The following is a 22,573-nucleotide window of genomic DNA, read 5'->3' on the forward strand; positions in this document are numbered from 1 at the left end:
GAAAAGTGGCCTTGAAGGATTCTTTGCAAACATATTCAAATTGGAATCATGGCTGGATTTGCAGTTTGATAAATAGTTTCGTTATATCTCTATCCTTTAATATAATTTATTAGAAGAAATCTTAGAGGCAGGCTTGGATGGGGATTCCACATGCTGTATGGAATCCATAATTGCAAATCTGCCAGAGTATGAGGACATTAATATGGATATGCACCCGGTTGGTATTCCCTTCTGTCATGTCATTATTTTCTATTTCAAAGACAGAGGTTGGAGGGAAGCATCAAAGCTGACTTTCGAACGCTTGATGTAGCAGTAGATTTCCAATGCTGTCCTTAAATTCTCACTGGATTTCTCAAAAGCATCAACATTCTTTAATGAGACCAGTAATAATGGAGAACATTTCCTGAAATATGTGTCTGTGCTATTACTAATCCCCTTTAATTTTAAGCACAGGTCACCCTTCAGAAGAGAATCAGAGTGGTGTATCACAAAAGAAACAAATCACCATAGTGCATACAACCTCATACATAGCATCAACAAGGCAGACCAAGTTGAACATTTATATACTACTATAGCAGTAGCAATAGCAGTTAGACTTATATAATGCTTTCTAGGGCTTTCAGCCCTCTCTAAGCGGTTTACAGAGTCAGCATATTGCCCCCAACAATCCGGGTCCTCAGTTTACCCACCTCAGAAGGATGGAGGGCTGAGTCAACCTTGAGCCGGTGAGATTTGAACAGCTGAACTGCAGTCAGCTGAACTAGCCTGCAGTGCTGCATTTAACCACTGCGCCACCTCGGCTCAAAGCCCTTATGTTTAAACCCTTACTGCTAAAACCCCCATTGTTTGTAATCTTCAATTGGGCGAAATAGTGCATCATAGGCCACCAGGTATTGAATCAACGTACCTCAAATGAGCTAACTTATGGAATACATCCAAAATCCATGATCCATGCCTCCCACAGGAATTGAAATTTGGCAATGGTGTCATCACTTCAATGCTGCCACCGTGCCATGACCACGTGATCGAAGCTGTGGTGGCGCAATGCAGTATTGCAGGCTAATTCTGGTTACTTGAGTTAACCTGGTTACCTGAGAGACCGCCTCCTGCCAGTCACCTCCCAAAGACCTATTAGATCCCACAGACTAGGCCTCCTCCGGATTCCATCTGCCGGCCAATGTCGGCTGGCGACCCCCCGGGGGAGGGCCTTCTCTGTGGCTGCTCCGGCCCTATGGAAGAATCTCCCCGTTGAGATCCGGACCCTTACTACCCTTCCGGCCTTCCGCAAAGCAATTAAGACCTGGCTGTTCCGGGAGGCCTGGGGCTGTTGAATTATCTAGCCCCATCCGATGTTATGACTGTTGCTGAATTTTTAATTGTTGTTTTTATTTTTGTGTACCCCCCTTCCCTTCTACGAAGTATTATAAGAGCCGAGGTGGCGCAGTGGTTAAATGCAGCACTGCAGGATACTTCAGCTGACTGCAGTTCTGCAGTTCGGCTGTTCAAATCTCACCGGCTCAGGGTTGACTCAGCCTTCCATCCTTCCGAGGTGGGTAAAATGAGGACCCGGATTGTTGTTGGGGACAATATGCTGACTCTGTAAACCGCTTAGAGAGGGCTGAAAGCCCTATGAAGCGGTATATAAGTCTAACTGTTATTGCTATTGCTATTCTTATTGTTAGCCGCCCTGAGTCTTCCGGGAATAGGGCAGCATACAAGCTAAATAAACTGAAACTGAACTGAATTCTGCCGACTGCCAGCAGTTCGATCTGTTGACGGGTTCAAGGTTGACTCAACCTTCCATCCTTCCGAGGTTGGTTAAAACGAGGACCCAGATTGTTGGGGAGCAATATGCTGACTCTATAAACTACTTAAGAGAGTGTTATAAAGGACTATGAAGCAGTATATTAAGTGCTATGCTATTGCTATCACTATTTCCAATGTTCCCTGCCAGCTTTTTAAAAGGAAAGTTAATAGGAAAGCCAACAGGAATTCAGAAAACAATCCTACTCCCAATGCTCTTTTGCCCACTTGGAATCCTTCTGTTCCTGTTTAGGTAAAGAAATGTCCCTGAAACAATGACCTAACAGGCCATGTTATTCTGCCTAGTTTAAAATAAAAATAAGAATTCAGCAAAATAAATGAAAGCAATGAATTTGTGTTAGAAAACGTGAAGTAGGAGTGGATTCAAAGTAATTTCTGGTTTGAACTACTGTCCTATAATAGTTTACAGAGGTTTCTGTAATAGAAACATGAGGTTTCGTGACAAAATGATTGAATTCATGTGATAAAAACATCTGAAGAGGAATATGTTATTGCCAATGAAACATTAAGGCAGTTGTATTGTCGGGGGAAAAAAGTCCTTAGATTCTCTTCTGCCCTACAGGTCTTCTGAAGTAATTTCTACAATGTGTTTCTACAGGAGATATTAAAAGTCTTCTGAATCATAATCTGTTTGTTATGGTTTAAGACCACACCAACATGCAAGATTCAGGGTACTGTGGTGGTAGGTAAATGTTGGAAAATATTTACAAGTAGGCAGTCTGTTATTTACACTTCCTATTCAGCATCTTGTAGTGTTTACAATGGCATAGATGTTATTCTACATATGATCCATAGATCCTGTTAGTTTACTACTAATATTCACTAATATTTATTACTAATATTCACTGCTTAATTGCTGCTGCTGAGGTAAATCTACCCTTTCCTAAAAAAGCCTCCAGATCAGAGGTGGGTTCCTACCAGTTCGCACCTATTCAGTAGAACCGGTTCGTCAAATCTTCCGAACTGGTTAGAAGAGGTTCCACCAGTGGACCCAGAAAGCAGGCCACACCTACAGAAGAGGTTCCAAAAAAATTTGAAACCCACCACTGCCCCCCCCCCCACACACACACAGAGAGAGAGAGAGAGAGAGAGAGAGAGAGACTGACACAGAGAGAGAAAGGAAGAAAGAAAGAAAGAAAAAAGAAAGAAAAAGAGTGAGAGAGATGAAAGAAAAAAAGAAAAAAGGGACAGAGAGGCAAAAGGAAGGAGAGAGAGAGAGAGAGAGACTGACACAGAGAGAGAGAAAGGAAGAAAGAAAGAAAGAAAAAAGAAAGAAAAAGTGAGAGATGAAAGAAAAAAAGAAAAAAGGGACAGAGAGGCAAAAGGAAGGAGGGAGAGAGAGAGAGAGAGAGAGAGAGAGAGAGAGAGAGAGAGAGAGAGAGAGAGAGAACACATGGCCGGCAAGCCACTCCCACCAGGTCACATGGCCAGCAAGCCACTCCCACAAAGGCCACACCCACAGAGTAGGTTCCAAAAAATTTTGAAACCCACCACTGCTCCAGATGTATGAAAGATACAAGTTCCAGACTTCAAGATTGCCTACGAAGTATTATAAATTTGGATAAATAATAAATTAACTTTCTATTTTTCATTGCACTGATGTTTTGAAATGTGTTCACCACCTAGAGTCACCCAAGTAAAGTGAATTAAATAAATAATCACCAATGACAGTTGTAGCCTTGACAAATTTGGAAGACAGGAACTTGGGGAACTCTTGACTAGACTTGTTCAGCAGGCAAATATATAAGATAACGATGACTGAATAGCGGGCAGGAAACAGCCTTGTGAAAAATGATGGGGCATTAGGAATTACTGCATCTTTCATAAACAAGAATAATCAGAAATTGTTGCTGAAAAAGTAAATAAAGGGGGCATAATAAATTGGGCAATTCCCATTGAAATGTCGTGGTTGTTAAATGGAGATGGCCAAAGCAATCCTAATGAAGTGGGAAGTGGGTTAGCTTGTCTTGGTCCAAATTAGAAATACCTTCCCTATCCAATTGACATAAATGTGAAATAAAATTCCAGAGCTGGTGCATTTCTTCTCCCTTGGTACTGTTATGTTTCAGAACCTAGGGGTCTACCTTCATCTCTATTTAGGCAACATGTAGTTAGTGATAAATCCACAGGACATTGATGGAGTATTCTATCAGATGCTCTGAAATATGAGTCTCTCTCCTTCCATTTCTACTAAAATCTATCAGCCCTTGGAGGCCAGCCAGCAGCAGTCTTCAAGATGCAACATAAAATTAATGGGGCATCAGAGACTCAAGTTTTGGTTTATTACGGAAATGTTAAGGAGAGCATCCACCAACAAAAACAAGCACCTTGTTTTATTATTTGAACATTTAAAACCGTGCTTGTCCCCCTTAAGTTTTTAAGTGTCAATATTTGACAATGCTATCTGTTTCATTGCTGCTCTCTTGAATTTTGACTCGCCATCTGTTTAGCCTCTACTTCTGTTCTGAATATTTTCTTGGCAGAAACATCATTTCCTCTTCTAATTGTTCGTTTCGAAATATTTAAGCAAGCTTCTAAAGATTTGCAAGGAAGAAAAACTGCTATATTTATCGTCATAGGTATCTGTCGCAGAGGTTGTATTGAAGGACACTGGTGCAGTAGCACTGTAACCAAGTATCACCCCTTACATATTTATGTCTGACATCTGGATAACTCAATTTTTGTGTCGATGCATGCTAGCACTTGCCCTCTCCACTGCCCCCCTTGTGGGTGCCCATGTTCGCCCCCAATAGAGAAAGGATTCTAAAAGCAAAGTTTTTCAAAAGTTGCTTAATGATGGGAGATTCAATAAGTTCAAACTCCACTACTGAGAAGCCATTTGGGAATTCTGCCATGTAATCCAGAGGTGGGTTCCTACAGGTTCGCACCGGTTCGGTAGAACCGGTTCGTCAAATCTACCGAACTGATTAGAAGAGGTTCTACCAGTGGACCCAGAAAGCAGGCCAAGCCTACAGAAGAGGTTCCAAAATTTTTTGAAACCCACCACTGACGTAATCTACTGAAAAACTTATGGGAAAATCTATTATGTGGACTGTATTCATTCAGGGGCAATCAGTCCTGTAAAAACAAAATAGTGAAAATGCAAAATAGAAAATGCACAAACCAAAGGACTTTCCAAACTTGTCCAGGCACCTTGTGACCCCAAATAAACCCAGCCTATAACTCAATATATCGTAGCCCACCAGATAGCCCTGGGCAAGCCAACAGGAATTTGTCAAATTCCGGCATCTTATATTGATCACACGTTTTTTTACAATTCATTGAAACTCGTAACAGCCTGCAGAAAGAAATGACAATGCAGCTTGAAAAAAAATCGTTTTATTTTCTTTAAAAATACAGTACACAGCAGTGTGTTTCTTTCCCACCCTGTTACTGCTGGCTCACAAAGATAACATGATAAATTTAACCCCGATACTAGGCTGTTATAAATCCTGAGAGTGACTCAGTTACATGCTGATTTACATAAGACAATATGCTGAAAAGAATAATCTTTCTTTTAACATAAAAGAGTCTCTTCCTGAACTTATGAATCAGATATAAAATTTGCAGAATTGCTGTGCTGCAATGAACGACCAAGGATTTCCCTGAAATCCTCATGGTGAATAATTTTAAGTAAAGTGGATTCTAAATTACTATTCTATACCAAGAGGTGAAAACATACTAAGTGTAATGAGCACATTGGGATATGGTGTGATTTACCAAACATATCTGATACCAGAGGTGGAATTCTACCAGTTCGGACCGGTTCGCCTGAACCAGTAGCGGAAATCGCAGGTGGAAATCACCCGCCTGCCCTGGCTCTATGGCATTCCATTTAGGCCCTTTTTTTCACCAAAAGTGCATACGCGGAAGGCTTAGCGCATGCACGGAGGTGGAGCACGCACGCTCACATTTTCGAACCGGTAAGGAAGGTAATTGAATACCACCCCTGTTTGATACTCAGTGTTTCTCAAACTCGGAAACTTTAAGATGTGTGGACTTCAACTCCCAGAATGGTAGCTGGGGAATTCTAGAAGTTGCGGTACAGATACTGTAACGTTACCAAGTTTGAGAAATACTCTTTTAGTAGATGGTGATGGTTGTAACACCTGCTGCACTTTCATAGTTAAAGGACTTGACTTTTCCATTTTGTATAAGTACTTTGTAAATGTGTTTCTTTCATTTAAATTATCCAGTTTTACAGAATCTTTGGGAAACATCCATATGTCAGCTGCATATGCTTATAATATTTGATTTGATTTGATTTATTTGATTTATTGCATTTCTAATAATAGTACTTGGTTTCACACATCCAGAAGTGTGGCATTTTTAATATCCTTAGAAGACAGGAATTTAAACCATCTCAGTTGTGTTGTTCGCATTTACTGATGGCAAAGGTATATTCTGAGCCAAGTGACATGATAAGCAAAATCAAGGATCTAAACATCCAGCAGAGCCAGGTAGGAAATCACTTACATGAGAAAGAAAAAAAAGGAATTGTAGCTATGTTGTTTGGCAGGAAAAATTCACTCTTAATGCAGTTATTACCAAGTTTATAGCAAACATATTTTTAAGTCAAGGGCCCTATGCCTATCAGCTATATTGCAGCAACCGCTTTTTGTGACTTTTGTTTCTTATATTCAGAGAGATTTTAATTTGCAAAAAAATGCAAATAATATTTGTACTTATTCTGTGTATCAGTTATCAGGAAAAGACTGCACCATATGATTCTGCTAACACTTTTTTTTTAATTGCTCATGGTATCATTTAATTGGCTGTGTTCTATTGAGGAAAATGAAATGGGAATAATTGTACATTATTCTACAATTATCACAGATTTGCTCTATTCTTTTTAACAATTGGCAGTTGTACTACACATCTTTTTGTCTAGGGCAAAGCACTCTCTCTAGGGGTAAAACATGGGTAGCTTTATATCAAACACACTGCAACTCTTTGTGACTTTTTACCAACTACATTTGTACTTTCATGGTACAGTTAATGTTTTAATGATCATCAAAAAGCAGGATTGTCTTTCTGCTGGGTTTGGTGCTGTGCATGTTCAAAATAATTAATAGAAAGAAAACGCCCTGATCCAACTAAAGCACAGCATTTTAAGTACTATCGTTTAAGTGAAAGAAAATCAAGTGTGTGTCTAGCTTTTTAGTGAAAAGGGTTATTTGAAAATATTTCATTTGTGCTGGAACTCATCCAAAAGTCTAAGTAGTTTCTGAAAATGTAAATTACATGGGGGATGCTGTGCATTCCCTCCCACCCATCTTAGATTGCCATAGTGAGTTAGGTATTAATATTTGATTTTTTAAAAATAAGACTAGCAACACACTGTAAAAGTGTGTTGAATTTTATAATCACTGGGTTTTTTTAAAAAAAACAAAAGAATATATATGCAGTTATGCATTAGACTTATATTTCTCTCTCTTAATTCTCTGATCTGATGCTTTCCTGATGTATCCAAAAATATTATACCTGAGATACAGAATAAATATTTGGAAGGATGGTAATACTTTGGTTCAACTTCATACTATTTTGAAGACCATTTTTCGACAAAACCTTTCAAAGACTCTCGCCATCTGCAGAACCCAAATTAAAGACATTATAAAACATTAAACCTCCTGGCTTTCAAGATGTAAAACAGCCCAGCTTTATTTTTTCCTACTGTTAGAAACATCATGTGGAAATAACTTTATTTGGGAGCCTATATCTCATTTTTCAAGAAAGGCATAAGCAATTTTTCACCATTATATGCACTGAAGCTAGATTAGGCTAGCGAATATTCCATGTATCAGTAGAAGAGGTGACTTTTGGATAAGATCTTACCATGACAAAATTCAATTTTCATTCATGTCAATAAATGAGGGAACTAATGTTCCGTGACCTGTCAAAACCACCCTCGACTAAGCCGCGCCCGATTAAAGCTGACGTCATCAACAGGGCGACAACAGCCAGCGTGGAGAAAGAAGGGCGCTTTAAATAGCGCTTTGAAAGCAAGCCGATTCAACTTAAGGTAAGGGTTAGCTTTAGGGTTAGCTTTAGGGTTAGGTTAAGGGTTAGGGTTAGGTTAAGGGTTAGGATTAGGTTTAGGGTTAGGTTAAGGGTTAGGATTAGGTTTAGGGTTAGGTTAAGGGTTAGGATTAGGTTTAGGGTTAGGTTAAGGGTTAGGTTTAGGGTTAGATTAAGGGTTAGGGTTAGGTTTAGGATTAGGTTTAGGGGGGTTAGGTTTAGGTGTTAATTTTAGGTTTAGGGTTTACAGCGTGCTTCTGTCTCCGCACTGTTGTCACCCTCTTTATGATGTCAGCTACGCGGTTTAGTCGGACGCGGTTTAGTCGAGCGCGGTTTTGTGGTGGAACCCTAATGTTCCACAGGACACCTGTTTGCAACTATTGTACTAAAAGTGATAACTGCACCATGACCAGATTTAAGGTGGATCACAGCAAATGGAACATTTTTAGGTGGGGGATGAGGGTTAGGAAGTGGAACAAAGAAATGGAAGCAAACATAATCAAGAAACAGCGTTCAAATATTGAGAATTTAGACGATTAAAAGGTGAATTTGCTCCTCAACATTCGCACATTATTTGAGGCCAATGGGATGAGATCACTGTACATGATTTGTGACTAATTCTTGTCCCTAAATCTAATTGTCCCTACTGTAGAGTAGATTAGAGGTATCCTGCATAATGCAAGTGAAGAAATATTGCACAATTCTACTTGCTGGTGAAAGAGGAAGTCTTGGTTACAAGATAGCAATATCTGTCATTCATTTCACCCGCCGCCCTTCCGTTTTATTCTCTGAGGTTTAAAAAACAGTGGGGCGGGGGATTGCTGGTTCAGCACTAAGCAGGAGTGGGGAGTCGTATCCTCTGCCCCCACTGGGAACAAAGAATATTTTAATTATTGCTCCCAATATGTAAAGGACAGAATCAAAGGCTTTAAAACTACTTTTACAAGTGTGTTTTCTAAGACGGGAAACCTTTAGCTACTTACCCATAAAAAACAATAATGGTATGTTATGAATGAGTAGGTATATGAATATGCTGGCAACAGGTTTGGAGTTATAAACCTTCAGTTAGTGTTTGATAGTAAAAGAATAATCCAGCCCAATCTCTACATGTTCTCATTTCTAATCCTAACAACAGGGTACATTGAAGACATTTGAAGAACTACAAAATCAACTATTCAACCACATGAAGTCAGGAAAATATCGAAATAAATAATTTGTTTTAAAATAACAATAGAATACTTATTAGAGTATAAATGGCATTTTTTTTTCTTCAAAAACAGAAGCACCAGTCTTAAGAAATGTGGTATGAGAAATATATAATAGGAAGTGCCAGTGGCATCTGAGTTCTGGATAAGATTCTTTTAGAAAAGTGTACACTGAAATTGGTTTAGATGGGAGTTAAGTGTCATGCTGAATTTTAAAGACCAGATCTCCTTTGGAATACAGTCTAATACTTACATGACCAAGTTAGGAAATAAATATGCCGTAACAAGGGAAATGGTACGTTTTACATGACATGCTCTTCCCCACCCAATCCCTAAATGGTATGATGCTTTTGGTTGGAGTTGGAAAATATTCTTAACTCAGGCATATTCTTCCTAGGTTGCTGTAAATTTTAACGCTGTTAGATCAGATTCTAAGACCAAATCAGTTTTTCTTTAATGTTGAAATTGTTTCAGTCATTACGAGTGAGCTGTGAAAAGAGATGACGTCCAATGTAGCGAGTAGACATCCCTTTCTCCATCATGTGACTTCTGCAAAGGCTGTGAGGTGGTTCTACAAAGGTGAAAAGAGCAAAGAATGGAAGTCATTCATCTGTAGAGATGCATTTTCCCCACCTGTAGATCCCATCATTTAGACCAGTGGTTCCCAAACTTGGCAACTTTAAGACTTATGGACTTCAACTCCCAGAGTTCTCCAGCCAGAAGAGCTAGCTGGAGAATTCTGGGAGTTGAAGTCCACAAGTCTTAAAGTTGCCAAGTTTGGGAACCACTGATTTAGACTTTAGTAGCACTTCAGAGATTCAACCCTACATATCTCCAGAAAGTCTAAACTGCTTTGCAAAACATTCCACATATGTTAAAAGGAGAATCATAACCCAGTTTATGATTACTTTCCCATAATACTCAATTAAGTCAACACTCTTAAATGATTGAGTTCTTCAAACACTTCAACTGAAGCCAAAATGTACAATTATTTTATAATAAGTAACTATAATATAATTTTTAAGAACAAACATGGCAAAATCTGGTAAATTGTCAATACTATTTTAATTCTGCATTTCTTGTTTTTTTTTTAAAAAAAGTTTCGTTAACTCTTGAAAGTGGTTTCACATGAAACAAGAGAAACTGAAATGAAAATTGTATTTACTATTCAGCAGAATGCGAACATGCCCTCTTTCATTAATTAACATTTCTTCTTTGTTCAAGCTAGTGTTTTGCATAGAACTACTGGGAGATTCAAGGGCTCTATTTTTTAAGTCCGCCATTCCTCATTCCAGAACTATAACAGGTGGAACTCCAGATGTACTACAAAGCCAATGACAAATGTGGACAGGAAATAGAGAACTGTAAAAGATGTCTCTACGTAGGGCACAAGGAAGAGCTTGTTGAAGTCCTCTTAGAATGAAACCTTTAACAATGCCCTTTCATCTAGCATTCAGTCAAAGCAGACACACTGAAACCCATGCAAAAAATAAATAAAATCCAAGTTATATTATCAAATTTTTCTTTGAATGTTTGTTGGCACAAGCATTCACCATTAATTCACAGCAATGTTGTGTTTGGTTTTGTGAACAGAAATTCACAAGTTTATATTTTTGTAATATCAGAGGCAGTTACTAGTAAGAGCGACAGGGGAAAAAAACATGCATAGCATGGCAGTGGTTATTTCCAATTAATATATCACTGGAGGAGAGCAAACTGGAAGAGCTCAAACTATAAAACATCACCATTCAAAAACAAAATATATTAAAACTGAACCTTAAGTGCTGGTTTCCATTTTTTTTAAAAAATAGAGGCCACACTTACGTAGGAATATGCCAAATAACGATTCTTGCTATTTTAAATAGCATTCCATTCATGTAAAGTACATTTTGACAACCTAGGTAGTTTATAATATAAATCTTTAGTAATGCACAACTCACTAATCATTTTGAGTGTGGACAAGAATACAGAGTACATAATTATCTTGTATTCTTAATCATGTTATAGTCTGTGCATTGCGTTAAGATGCAGTATTAAACTGCATGTGATCATACGTACCCTCTCCGTTTTTAAAATATTTTTTCTCCTGACTTTGCAGGGTATAAATAGGAGTATAGAATAAAACTTTTCACAAAATCCTGCTTCGCGGAGAGAATTCTGCCTGCACTGGAGGTTCAGATTATGTCCCTTCCATCACACCGTTTAAACACACCAGTGTGCTTGCTTGCACACATAACTTCATTGCCTTAGATGAAGATGTTCAAACTGGTCCATTCCTGTTACCCAGGAGAAAAGCCTAAAGAGCTGGGCTTTAAAAGAGTATTCCTGTAGAGGTTCTTCTTCACCTCCATTAGCACCTGGGTTCTGCAATATGTACAATAATTGCATTGCTTGAATCATATTTGGACAGCTTTCATTTTTCTTCATCTTATCAGCAGGTAACATAGAAAGAGGAGGGTTTTTGTTTTTAGTATTAACTTAAATAAAAGGTATATATGTATAGGCTACACTCTGAAGGGCAGTACTGGAGGAGGACAGAAATATTTGACAAGGGGATGGTTCCAGAGCTATGTATAAGCAAGACAGTTATCCTATACTTGGCTTGTAAAACATTTATGTGTCCATGGGGACGTTGTGATGGTTATAAAATGCAAGGTCTGATCATAAATCACTTTTTTCAGTCCTGTTGTAAACTGCAAATTGTCACTAACGGTTGCAGGAAATGGGTAAGTCTAGTTTAATGAAAAGAAGGGGAGACATGTTAGCAGGGTTCTGATATCTCAGGAGTTGCCACAAAGGAGAGGGAATCAAACAATATTCTCCAAAGCACCTGAGCGTAGGACATGAAGCAATGGGTGGAAACTAATCAAGGAGAGAAGCAACTTAGAACTAAGGAGAAATTTCCTGGCAGTTGGAACAGTTAATCAGTGGAACAACTTGCCTCCAGAAGTTTTGAATACGCTAACACTGGATGTTTTTAAGAAGAGATTAGACAACCATTTGTCCGAAATGGTATAGGGTTTCCATTTCATTCCATTAAACAAATGGTCGTAAGTCAAATACTACTAGTGTAATGTAGGGTGATGTAGTGTAATACAGTATAGTATAGGATTCCATCCGCCAGCCAATGTCGGCTGGCGACCCCCCCGGGGGAGAGCCTTCTCTGTTGCAGCTCCAGCCCTCTGGAATGATCTCCCTGTCGAGATCCGGACCCTTACGACCCTCCCGGCTTTCCGCAAAGCCACCAAGTCCTGGCTGCTCCAGCAGGCCGGGGGGCCTGTGAAACATCCAGCCCCGCGGAAATTGTGAATGTTGCGGTTTTGTTTTTAAAGTGTTGTCTTTCTCTAGTCTTCCCCCTTCCCTTGTCTATTGTGAACCGCCCGGAGTCCTTCGGGAGTGGGCGGCATACAAGACAAATAAATAATAATAATAATAATAATGTTGACAATAGAAGATAATCTCTAGAGTAGGTGCCTGCGGGCTGGATGCGTCATGCGCTGGCCATGCCCACACCCAGTTTAGTGAAAGTGGGGGGGAAAGTTGCAATGCGTTACGTGATGCTGCCATGACACCATGAGTTTGGCATCCCTACTCTAAAGGGATCCTCATAACTTATTTATCTAATGCACTGGTTAATGTGACATGTTCACCAAGTATACTATATTGACTGCATTTGCATAGCAATGGCACTTAAGACGCCGTTGCATAGAGCTTTACAGCATTCTCTGAGCAGTTTACAGAGTCAGCATATCGTCCCCAAAAATCTGGGTCTTCATTTTACCGACCTCGGAAGGTTGGGAGGCAGAGTCAACCTTGAGCCCTGTCAGAATCAAACTCTAGGCTGTGGGCAGAGTTAGCCTGAGATGCTGCCTTCTAACCATGGCGCCACCAAGGGTTCTCCTATAACTCTCTTCTATAGTTTGAGCCAACCATATTTTTCTCTGTGTGGCAAGAAGCTACACTGCTATTAAATTGTGTTCCCCACAGGTTTATGGAGCATGCAGTCATTGCGAGCTGGATTAGAATACAGTCCTTCCTGTCTGTTTCGACTGAACGTGTTTATGTTTAACAATTAAGATCTAGCTATTTGTCTCCCAAGTATTTTCTTTCCATTTTCCACATACATACCCTTATTCAATTTTAGCTCCAACAATCATGAGCATCTATACTATGATCGAATGCACACAAGTAGAAACATTCATCTTATTTAGGCTGAAGAGGGCAAGTTGGCATTTATCTCTTCCATACTAAAAACTTACGATCTGTTCATACCGCCAGTTAGGCAGAGTAACAGCCTCGATATAAACTACATCACCCAGGGCGTAAAATGAATTTGTAAACATTAGAAATAGAATGTAGATGAGACATTCTGCTCCTACCATGATCCTCGGCCAGTTTAGAGTTTTCTTCCTGCTTGGCTATGACATTTGAAAAAAAAAACAGTGCGGTGTTGAGATGTAAAATTAGGATTGGAAAAAAAAAACAGCCACAGAACCTCACCGATTAATTTGATTCATTGCCTATCTCTCAGCCTAGCCTATATTAAGGATTGTTGTAGGGAAAATTTGGAGGATCAAGTTACATGTTACATGTACCACTTTTTGAGATCCTGGGAGAAATGTGAGATAGCAACCTAAGAAATAATAATTAAAAATAATTTGCAACAACAGAATTGCATTGGCTTGGATTCTCGATAAAGTGTCTGATGCAATGATGCCTAAGTAGGGAAGGCAGATTATGAATTGTTTCCCCTTATTCGTTGCATTTTTTAAATTGAACATTTAGCTGCCCCACAATGTTAATATGGGCACACAAAAGCCTTTATTTTGACATCTCAGAGGAAGCTAACAGAACGGATTACACAAAAGATACACCCATCAACCAGATGCTTGCTTGAACAAATGAGATGGTGAAACAGGTTGATTTTTTGAGAGAGAACTGAATGGAATAAAGACTTTTATAACATTTCCCACTCTGTTGTCACTGCCATGGTTTTCAATTAAACCAAATTGAGGTGGTTACCCCAGTGGTGGGATTGAGCAGGTCCGCACCTATTCGGGAGAACCGGTTGTTAACTTTCTAAGTAGTTCAGAGAACCGGTTGTTGGAATAAATCTCCTTTTGTTTTTTCCCACTTTACAGGGCTAATCCTGTAAGGAAGGCAGGAAGGAAACATTCTGGAGTTGTTTCTAGCCTAATCTTTATTGCCCTGCTTACAAAAACTGTCTCTCCGGTTAACCCTTATTCCATTGTAACAGTTAAGGCGAAGCGCCCATCAATGTGAGTGATGTTGAATTGGCCATGCCCACCCAGTCACATGACCAATGAGCCACGCCTACCCAGCTCATCATTAGGGCAGAGAACCGGTTGTTAAATTATTTGAATCCCACCACTGGGTTACCCTAAGGAGAAAAAGAAAAACAAAAAACAACAGCTCTAACATCCCCCAGCCCTATACCATTTATTTATCTATTTCCCAGGTTATTTATTATTTAATTAATTAGTTAAATGAACAATATCTAATATCTTTCTTCCTCTTATTTCCCCCGCTGCAACAACCTTGTGAGGTGGGCTGGGCTGAGTGTGAGTTATTGGTCCAAAGTCACCCAACAAGTTTGTCATGCTTAAGGAGGGATTAGAACACATGACCTCCTGGTTTCTAGCCCGGTGCCTTAACCACTAGACCAATCAAGCTCAAATTACACAGAAGCAATGTCATACCAGAGGTGTGTTCCTACCAGTTCGCACCTATTCGGTAGAACCAGTTCGTCAAATCTACCGAACCGCTTAGAAGAGGTTCCACCAGTGGACCCGGAAAGCAGGCCACACCTACAGAAGAGGTTCCAAAAATTTTTGAAACCCACCACTGGTCCTTGGATATGATTATTCTACACTATCATGCTCATATTTATAAACCTCAGTGCCTCTGTGGAAGGTAAGGATGACTACTGCGTTTGTGGTGCAATCAGAACATTGCGTGTGTTGAAGTTGTTTTAACGCACACCAAAGATGCCTTTTAAAAAACAAGTTTACATCATATTCTTATGCATGCCAGTGCTGTGTGTGAGGTAATTTAAGGTGGTTCTGACAAGTGTCGTCGGCATCATCATATCCGGTCACATGGGCGGCAAGCCACTCCCATCTGGTCACATGGGCAGCAAGCCACTCCCACAAAGGAGGCCACACCCACAGAGTAGGTTCGAACAATTTTTGAAACCCACCACTGTGTCACACATACATTTGTATTTGTATTTGTATTTGGTTTATTTGTATGCCGCCCTTCTCCAGGAGGGACTTAGGACGGCGAACAACTCAGGGGGGAAAGGGAACATAAACACAATACACATAATTAAAATACACGAAAATCACACAGCCATACCAATCGAGAGGGGAGGGGAACTCATCAACCCCAGGCCTGCCGGCACAGCCAGGTTTTGACGGCTTTCTGGAAGGCCTGGAGAGAGGTGAGGGTCCGGATCTCCGCGGGGAGTTCATTCCAAGGGGCCAGAGCTGCTACAGAGAAGGCCCTCCCCCGAGTAGTAGCCAGATGGCATTGGCTGGTGGACGGAACCCGGAGGAGGCCGACCCTGTGAGATCTAACGGGTCTTTGGGAGGTAATTGGCAGCAAGATATCCATGCAAGATATCCATATCCACTGTATAACAAGCAAGTCTATCAAACTGCCAGGGGTATTTGGGGTAAAAACAAAGTGCGTATGAGTGTTCAAAACAAGCACTAATTTTATGCAAATAGCCTCCTGCAAATACTGCTCAAACAGAAGCCTTCTACTAAATATCATTTGAGCAATCAGGCACATACAGTATAAAAAGTGCGTTTGTATATGCCGTCTTTTATACAGCCACAAAACCATCGCTGGGCAACTAATGTACCCCTTGAACTGAGACGTTTGGACACAAAAAAAGAGTTTTAATTTAGCTGATTAAATTAATTAACTGAAGAGAATGTTTCAGTCCCCTCTTCATGATATTGTGAGAGGAAGAAAGCTACCTCTTGTGATAAAGTGTGATTATTATTAGTGTATAAAATTAGCCTTTTTTTCTTTTATTCTGCTTTTTCCACTTGGCCTCCTACAATCCTTGAGAAGATACAAAAGCGTTCCTAGTTTTCAGTCAACCATAATTTATGAGGTGGACTGAGTGGTGGGATTCAGCCGGTTTGCACCTATTTGTGATGGACAATGGCCCCTTGGCTGAGGGAGACCTGTTCCGGGGGAATCCGCCACGGCGGGGACACCGACAGGCTGACTAAGTCGGCGAACCACGACCTCCGGGGCCAATGGGGTGCCACAAGCAGCACTTCCGCCCCCTCTTCCATGATCTTGATTAGAAGACGGGGAAGGAGTGGAAGAGGAGGAAACGCATAGAGGAGGCCGCGAGGCCAGCTGCAGCGAAGAGCCTCCGTTCCTTCCACTCCCGGAGAATGGAAGCGGGAGAAGAAGCGCGGAAGGTGCGTGTTGGCTTTCGTCGCAAACATGTCTACCAGCGGAAGACCAAACCTGCGGGACAGTTGTTGAAACAGAGCAGGATCCAGCCGCCATTCCGCGGAGTCGATGGTGGTCCTGCTCAGCCAGTCCGCCTGGGTGTTATTTCCACTTTGTTGCCCTGCTTACAGAAACTGCCACCTCCGGTTAACACTTATTACATTGCTAAGGTGAAGCGCCCATCGACCTGAGTGACCTTAAGTTGGCCAAGCCCACACAGTCACATGATCACCGAGCCCCACCTACCCAGATAGTCATTAGGGCAGAGAACCGGTTGTTAAATTATTTGAATCCCACCACTGGGTGGACTTGAAGATTTCACTTCTCTTACAAAAATCAAGCAAGGCAACCATTCTACCTCCGTTTCACCACAAAAGTTATCAATTCCCAAGAAACCTTACCTTTACTACAGAATGTTCTACACGGGGGATGCTGATCATAGACATTTGTCCCAGATTGTCCATGTGTGACTGTTCATGTTCTGGTTGCCTACCTCTAAAATTATTAACCACGCATATCACCTAGAAAGAGAAGAAATAGATACTATGAAGCCATTATGACACCTGAGTCTTGACGAAAATACCATTGAAACTACAATTTCCAAAATATATCCTTCCCTCAAAAAGTTGTAATTTAATGCACTGCGACTTTGTGTAATTATAAATCCAGTAGAGGTAGTCCTTGACTTATAACAGTCCATTTAGTGACCGTTCAAAGTTACAACAGCGCTGGAAAAAAAGTTACTTACGACCGTTTTTCACACTTACTGTATAACCATTGCAGTATCCCCATGGTCACCTGATCAAATTTTGGATGCTTGGCAACTGACTCACATTGATGACAGTCGTAGCGTCCCGTGTTCACGGGATCACCCTTTGCGACCTTCTGGCAAGCAAAGTTAATGGGGAAGCCAGATTCACTTAACAACGGTGTTACTAATTTAACAACTGCAATGATTCCCTTAATAAATGTGGAAAGATAAGGCATAAAATGAGGCAAAACTCACTTAACAAATTTTTCTCTTAGCAACATATATTTTAGGCTCCCTTGTGATTGTAAATTGAGGACTACCTGTACCACGAGAGGAGAATTTGCCATGTTGTTCCTGGGGCTTAAAACAATGTTTTCAAACGCTTAGGCAATATTTCCAAAATAATATAATTGCAGAGGGTGCTGCTTGATAGGATGGGACTTTAAAAAATTGAACATCTTTAAAATAGAAACATGTCAGTGTAAGAACTGATACTTGATGGTGCTGGTCGTTACGTTTAAAGCCCTACATGGCTTAGGACCTGGATACCTACGGGACCGCCTCCTGCCACATTGAATTGAATTTATTGCACTTATATGCCGCCCTTCTCCCCGGAGGGGACTCAGGGCGGCTCACAATCCAAGTCAGGGAAGGGGATACAAATAAGGGATAAAAAGACAAACAAAACAATACACAATTTAAAAGCACACAACAACCATACCATTCGAGGGGGGGGCAAAAACTCTTTAGCCCCAGGCCTGTCGGAAGAGCCAGGTTTTAAGGGCTTTGCGGAAGGCCTGGAGGGTGGTGAGGGTTCGAATCTCCACGGGGAGCTCGTTCCAGAGGGTCGGAGCAGCCACACAGAAGGCTCTCCTCCGGGTGGTCACCAGCCAGCATTGGCCAGCGGATGGAATTCGGAGGAGGCCTAATCTGTGGGATCTAATCGGTCTATTGGAGGTAATTGGTAAACATACCTCCCAACGACCTATAAGATCACACAGATTGGGCCTCCTCCGGGTACCATCGAGTGGGCAATGCTGGTTGGCGACTACTCGGGGGAGATCTTTCTCCGTAGCTGCTCTGGCCCTGTGGAATGATCTCCCCGCAGAGATCCAGATTCTTCCCACTCTCTTGGCCTTCCGTAAGGCCACTAAAACCTGGCTGTTCCGGCAGGCCTGGGGCTGTTGACCCCAAAATATGGTTAAGCCCCACTTGGAATGGAGTGCATGGTGTGTTTTTAAATTTATCTTTTCTTTCTTCTATTCTTTTTGATTTATTGTTAGCCAGCCGGAGTCCTTCGGGATTGGGTGGCATACAAATGCTATTAAACTTTGAAACTTTGATGAGGCTGGAATTCTGGATTCTCAGGCCTGAGAAACTCGTTTTATAAACCAGGGACGGATAATCTTGGAAGGAAGCAATTCAGTAACTGTAGACTCAAAAAAATGCAGGAGAAAGAACCCATGTCCACATGGAAATGATAATGACAGCAATAAAAAGAACTCTAAAAATTACTTTCTGAATAGAACAGTCTAACAGTAAAAAGCACATAGATGGAATAGCACAATACAATAAGGCGACTTTAGCTGGGTAGGGTAGTAGTAGTAGCAGTAGCAGTAGACTTATATACCGCTTCATAGGCCTTTCAGGCCTCTCTAAGCGGTTTACAGAGAGTCAGCATATTGCCCCCAACAATCTGGGTCCTCATTTTACCCACCTCGGAAGGATGGAAGGCTGAGTCAACCCTGAGCCGGTGGGATTTGAACCGCTGACCTGCTGATCTAGCAGTAGCCTGCAGTGCTGCATTTAACCACTGCGCCACCTTGGCTCATGGGTAATAAACAGTTGTATTTATTGAAATACAGCATATGATTTTACATAGTTCTTTAATCAGGCAAAGTTGTAAATGCTTGCCATTCATGCAAACAGCCTGTATCCCGATGGAGTAATGAAATGATGGATCCTACAAGCAGTCAGACATATTAACAGGTAGAAAAATGCTTAACTTATACATACCAAAAAAACAGCTATCGAAATACCGACTAGAAATCCTGCTATCACGTCTGACCAGTGATTTCGATATTCTGCTACTCTGTTGATGCCAGTAAGAAATGCCATACACATTATGCTCAAGCAAAGAACTGGTTTTGCCAGCCTGGTTCCTCTGGCCTTTATTGTGTGGGTGATGTACATCTAGGAACAAAAAAAATAAATTAAAAAAGTTAACGAAAACAAATGCAACCCAATATCCATCGGTTTTCATGCAGTTATTGAGGAATCCGAATACCTGTCCCACTTTTGAAGAGTAATAATTTTTAAGAAAATCATATAAATTAACATTTGTGCCAGGAATCCAAATATGTCATTGATTTATTTACTGGATTTCCCATCCTGCTTTTGGACTGAAATCAACTGCAAATTACGTCTTTTAGCCCCCTCACCTCCGTGGCTGAGACTGGTGATAATTATTAAAACAGAAACAGGCACAATCGATGATTGAGTGAGAACCAGATACAGGTATTGCTCAGTTTATAACCACAATGGAGACCAAAATTTCTGTTGATCAGCGAAAAAGTTGTTAAACGGAGTTTTGTCCATTTCTTGCCACAGTTGTTAAGTGAATCACTGCAGTTGTTATGAAGCTAGTTGCTAAGTGAATCTGACTTCCCTGTTGACTTTGCTTGTCAGAATGTTACGTAAGATGATCACATGACCTTGGGACACTGCAACCTTCATAAATATATGGTGGTTGCGCAGCATCTGAATTTTGATAACGTGACAACAGGGATGCAACAAACAGTCGTAAGTGTGAAAAACAGTCCTGAGCCCCGTTTTTCACTGCTATTTTTTTTAAAATAACTTTGAACTAAATGAATGGTTATAAATCAAGGATTACCTGTATGGTTATCACATTCCTCATTTGTGTTAAGGCTCCTCCCTCTTCCCACAATGCATTTAGTGTCACAGTTCTCAGTGCATAGAGATTAAGAGTTATGGCTATCTGGGCTCATTTAAACCCAGCCTATGGGAAACCATAGCCGGTCACAAGCTCGGATAAATGGGGAGTGTTGGTTCCCGTGGCGACGGAACCGTGAAACAATCTGAGAATCCAATGGCAGGACAACACACGGATAAACAACTCTGTAATCCGTGACGTTCTGCCTTTGGCCTTCACAATGCAACGGTCACTGCCTTGTGGACGTTGACATTTACGAAGATTAAGTCCAAAGTCCAAGTGGGCTCATTTATGTACATAACTGCGCGGTGGCACAGTGGTTAGAGTGCAGTACTGCAGGCTACTTCTGCTGATCACCATCTGCCTGCAATTTGGCAGATCGAATCCAGTGGTGGGATTCAGCCAGTTCGCACCTATTCGGGAGAACCGGTTGGTAACTTTCTAAGTAGTTTAGAGAACCGATTGTTGGAAGAAATCTCCTTTTGTTTTTTCCCACGTTACAGGGCTAATCCTGTAAGGAAGGCAGGAAGGAGACATTCTAGTGTTATTTCTAGCCTAATCTTTATTGCCCTGCTTTCAGAAACTGCCTCTCCGGTTAACCCTTATTACATTGTAACAGCTAAGGCAAAACGCCCATCGACCTGAGTGACCTTGAGTTGGCCACGCCCACCCAGTCACATGACCACCGAGCCCCACCTACCCAGATGGTCATTAGGACAGAGAAACGGTTGTTAAAGTATTTGAATCCCACCACTGATCGAATCTCAGCAGGCTCAAGGTTGACTCAGCCTTCCATCCTTCCGAGGTGGGTAAAATGGGGACCCAGATTGTTGGGGGCAATAGGCTGACTCTGTAAACCACTTAGAGAGAGCTATAAAACATTGTGAAGCGGTATATAAGTATAAATGCTATTGCTATAACACCACACAAACAGAATTTTCTTGAATAATTTGACCGTATAAAATAACAAAGCATTCTAGAAAATAACAAGAAAAAAACTAATCCTGCTTTTGTATCTAATACATTGAGGCACATTTAGTAATACTGGAGAGAAAAGGCACTTTTTATTTGCATTTCCGTGTACACTCAAGTGCAATTAACATTAGGCGACCATGTTATGTGCAGAGAAGTGCGATTGAAATTGCTCAGTTAATTAAAAATATTTATGCTGGCTAAATGTCTTGCAAGACATAGTTCTAGCTAGCAATCTTGTCGGAGTTTATGGTCATCGTCCAACATTGCTGCACTTTAAAATGAAATGAAGAGATTGAGTGCTCAAAATTCCATTAAATTAGAACTTACTTTTTTTCTTTTTTGTTTGGCAAAATGTGTTCACTGTGGGCAAGAATTAAAAATAAATAGTAAAATACTACGAGGTACAGGTCGGTGGTTTGCTATTTCCACTCACCAGATGAAACATGTACAAAGCTTGTCTTTCTTGACTTTGATAATTTTTTTATGCCCAGAGATACCTGATTCCTTCTAATAAAAATCCAGTGAAATATACTATGATTCCAGTTTCATATGTAATAAACTGAAAGCAACGTGTAGATGCATTGCAGATGACCTTAGTAACAATATTTATATCCCACTTAAAAACTAACATGGAACAAAAATAGAGGAATATCAATTAAATTAGAATATACACAATGTAGACATGTTTTTTTTTTTAAAAAAAAACCTAGGCAACTTTAAGGGAATAATTGAATACCAAATAGATAACCACCTCATAATTAAAAGAATAAATTTGATATGTAAAACTCACTGACATCATATACTAAGTAGTTAAATCAGGTAAAATTAAATAATATGTAAACCATATGCTGGCTTTAAAAAACATCTTGTCTGACTGAGACTCTTGCAAGAAATTCAGTACAGACCAAAAGCTATCACATTTTTTCCTTTGAACAAATCTCCTTCTTATATATGCTTCCACCTTCATGTGTAGAAAAGCAATGGCCAATATTTTTTTTCCTTTCTGGACATATACGCTTTAAACACACTTACAAAGTTAAATTATATTTAGAAAGCTAAAATACCAAAGGTAGAAGGTTCTTCCCCTCTAGATCCCAAACAACTACAGGGCTACTCCAAAGGTCTTTTTTTCAAGAGGACTTCCTTGTTTTTCTTTGAAGATGTTTTGCTTCTATCCAAAAAACTTCTTCAGCTCTGACTGGATGGTGAAGTGTTGTGGCCCAGCAGGAGCCGTTGGAGCTGCCGTCAGACTCCAACAGCGAGGGGTCTTATGAGTCAGCCCTGGAGGAGGTGGAGGACTCTGGACAGGGTTCCGACTCCGAGCAGGGCGAGGAGAGACTGGTT

The 22,573-nt window shown here is 40.6% G+C and overlaps 1 protein-coding gene across 1 annotated transcript in view; it reads right to left on the minus strand.

Annotated features, from left to right (window-relative positions):
• Nucleotides 1-5,147: 5,147 nt before the first annotated feature.
• The window catches only part of PLPPR5 (phospholipid phosphatase related 5), a 102,857-nt gene continuing 85,431 nt past the window's right edge, over nt 5,148-22,573 (minus strand). Inside the window, exons 4-6 of the mRNA XM_087719296.1 lie at nt 19,315-19,491; nt 16,949-17,068; nt 5,148-9,618 (exon numbers count right to left, since the gene is read on the minus strand). Of these exons, the coding sequence (XP_087575422.1) occupies nt 9,586-9,618; nt 16,949-17,068; nt 19,315-19,491 (330 nt within the window). The 3' untranslated portion in view covers nt 5,148-9,585. The remainder of the gene's footprint in view (nt 9,619-16,948; nt 17,069-19,314; nt 19,492-22,573) is intronic.

Source organism: Thamnophis sirtalis, unplaced genomic scaffold, assembly GCF_051295495.1.
Source record: "Thamnophis sirtalis isolate CommonGarterSnake01/CBP01778 unplaced genomic scaffold, rThaSir2_p1.2 scaffold_7, whole genome shotgun sequence".
Lineage (NCBI taxonomy): Eukaryota > Metazoa > Chordata > Lepidosauria > Squamata > Natricidae > Thamnophis > Thamnophis sirtalis.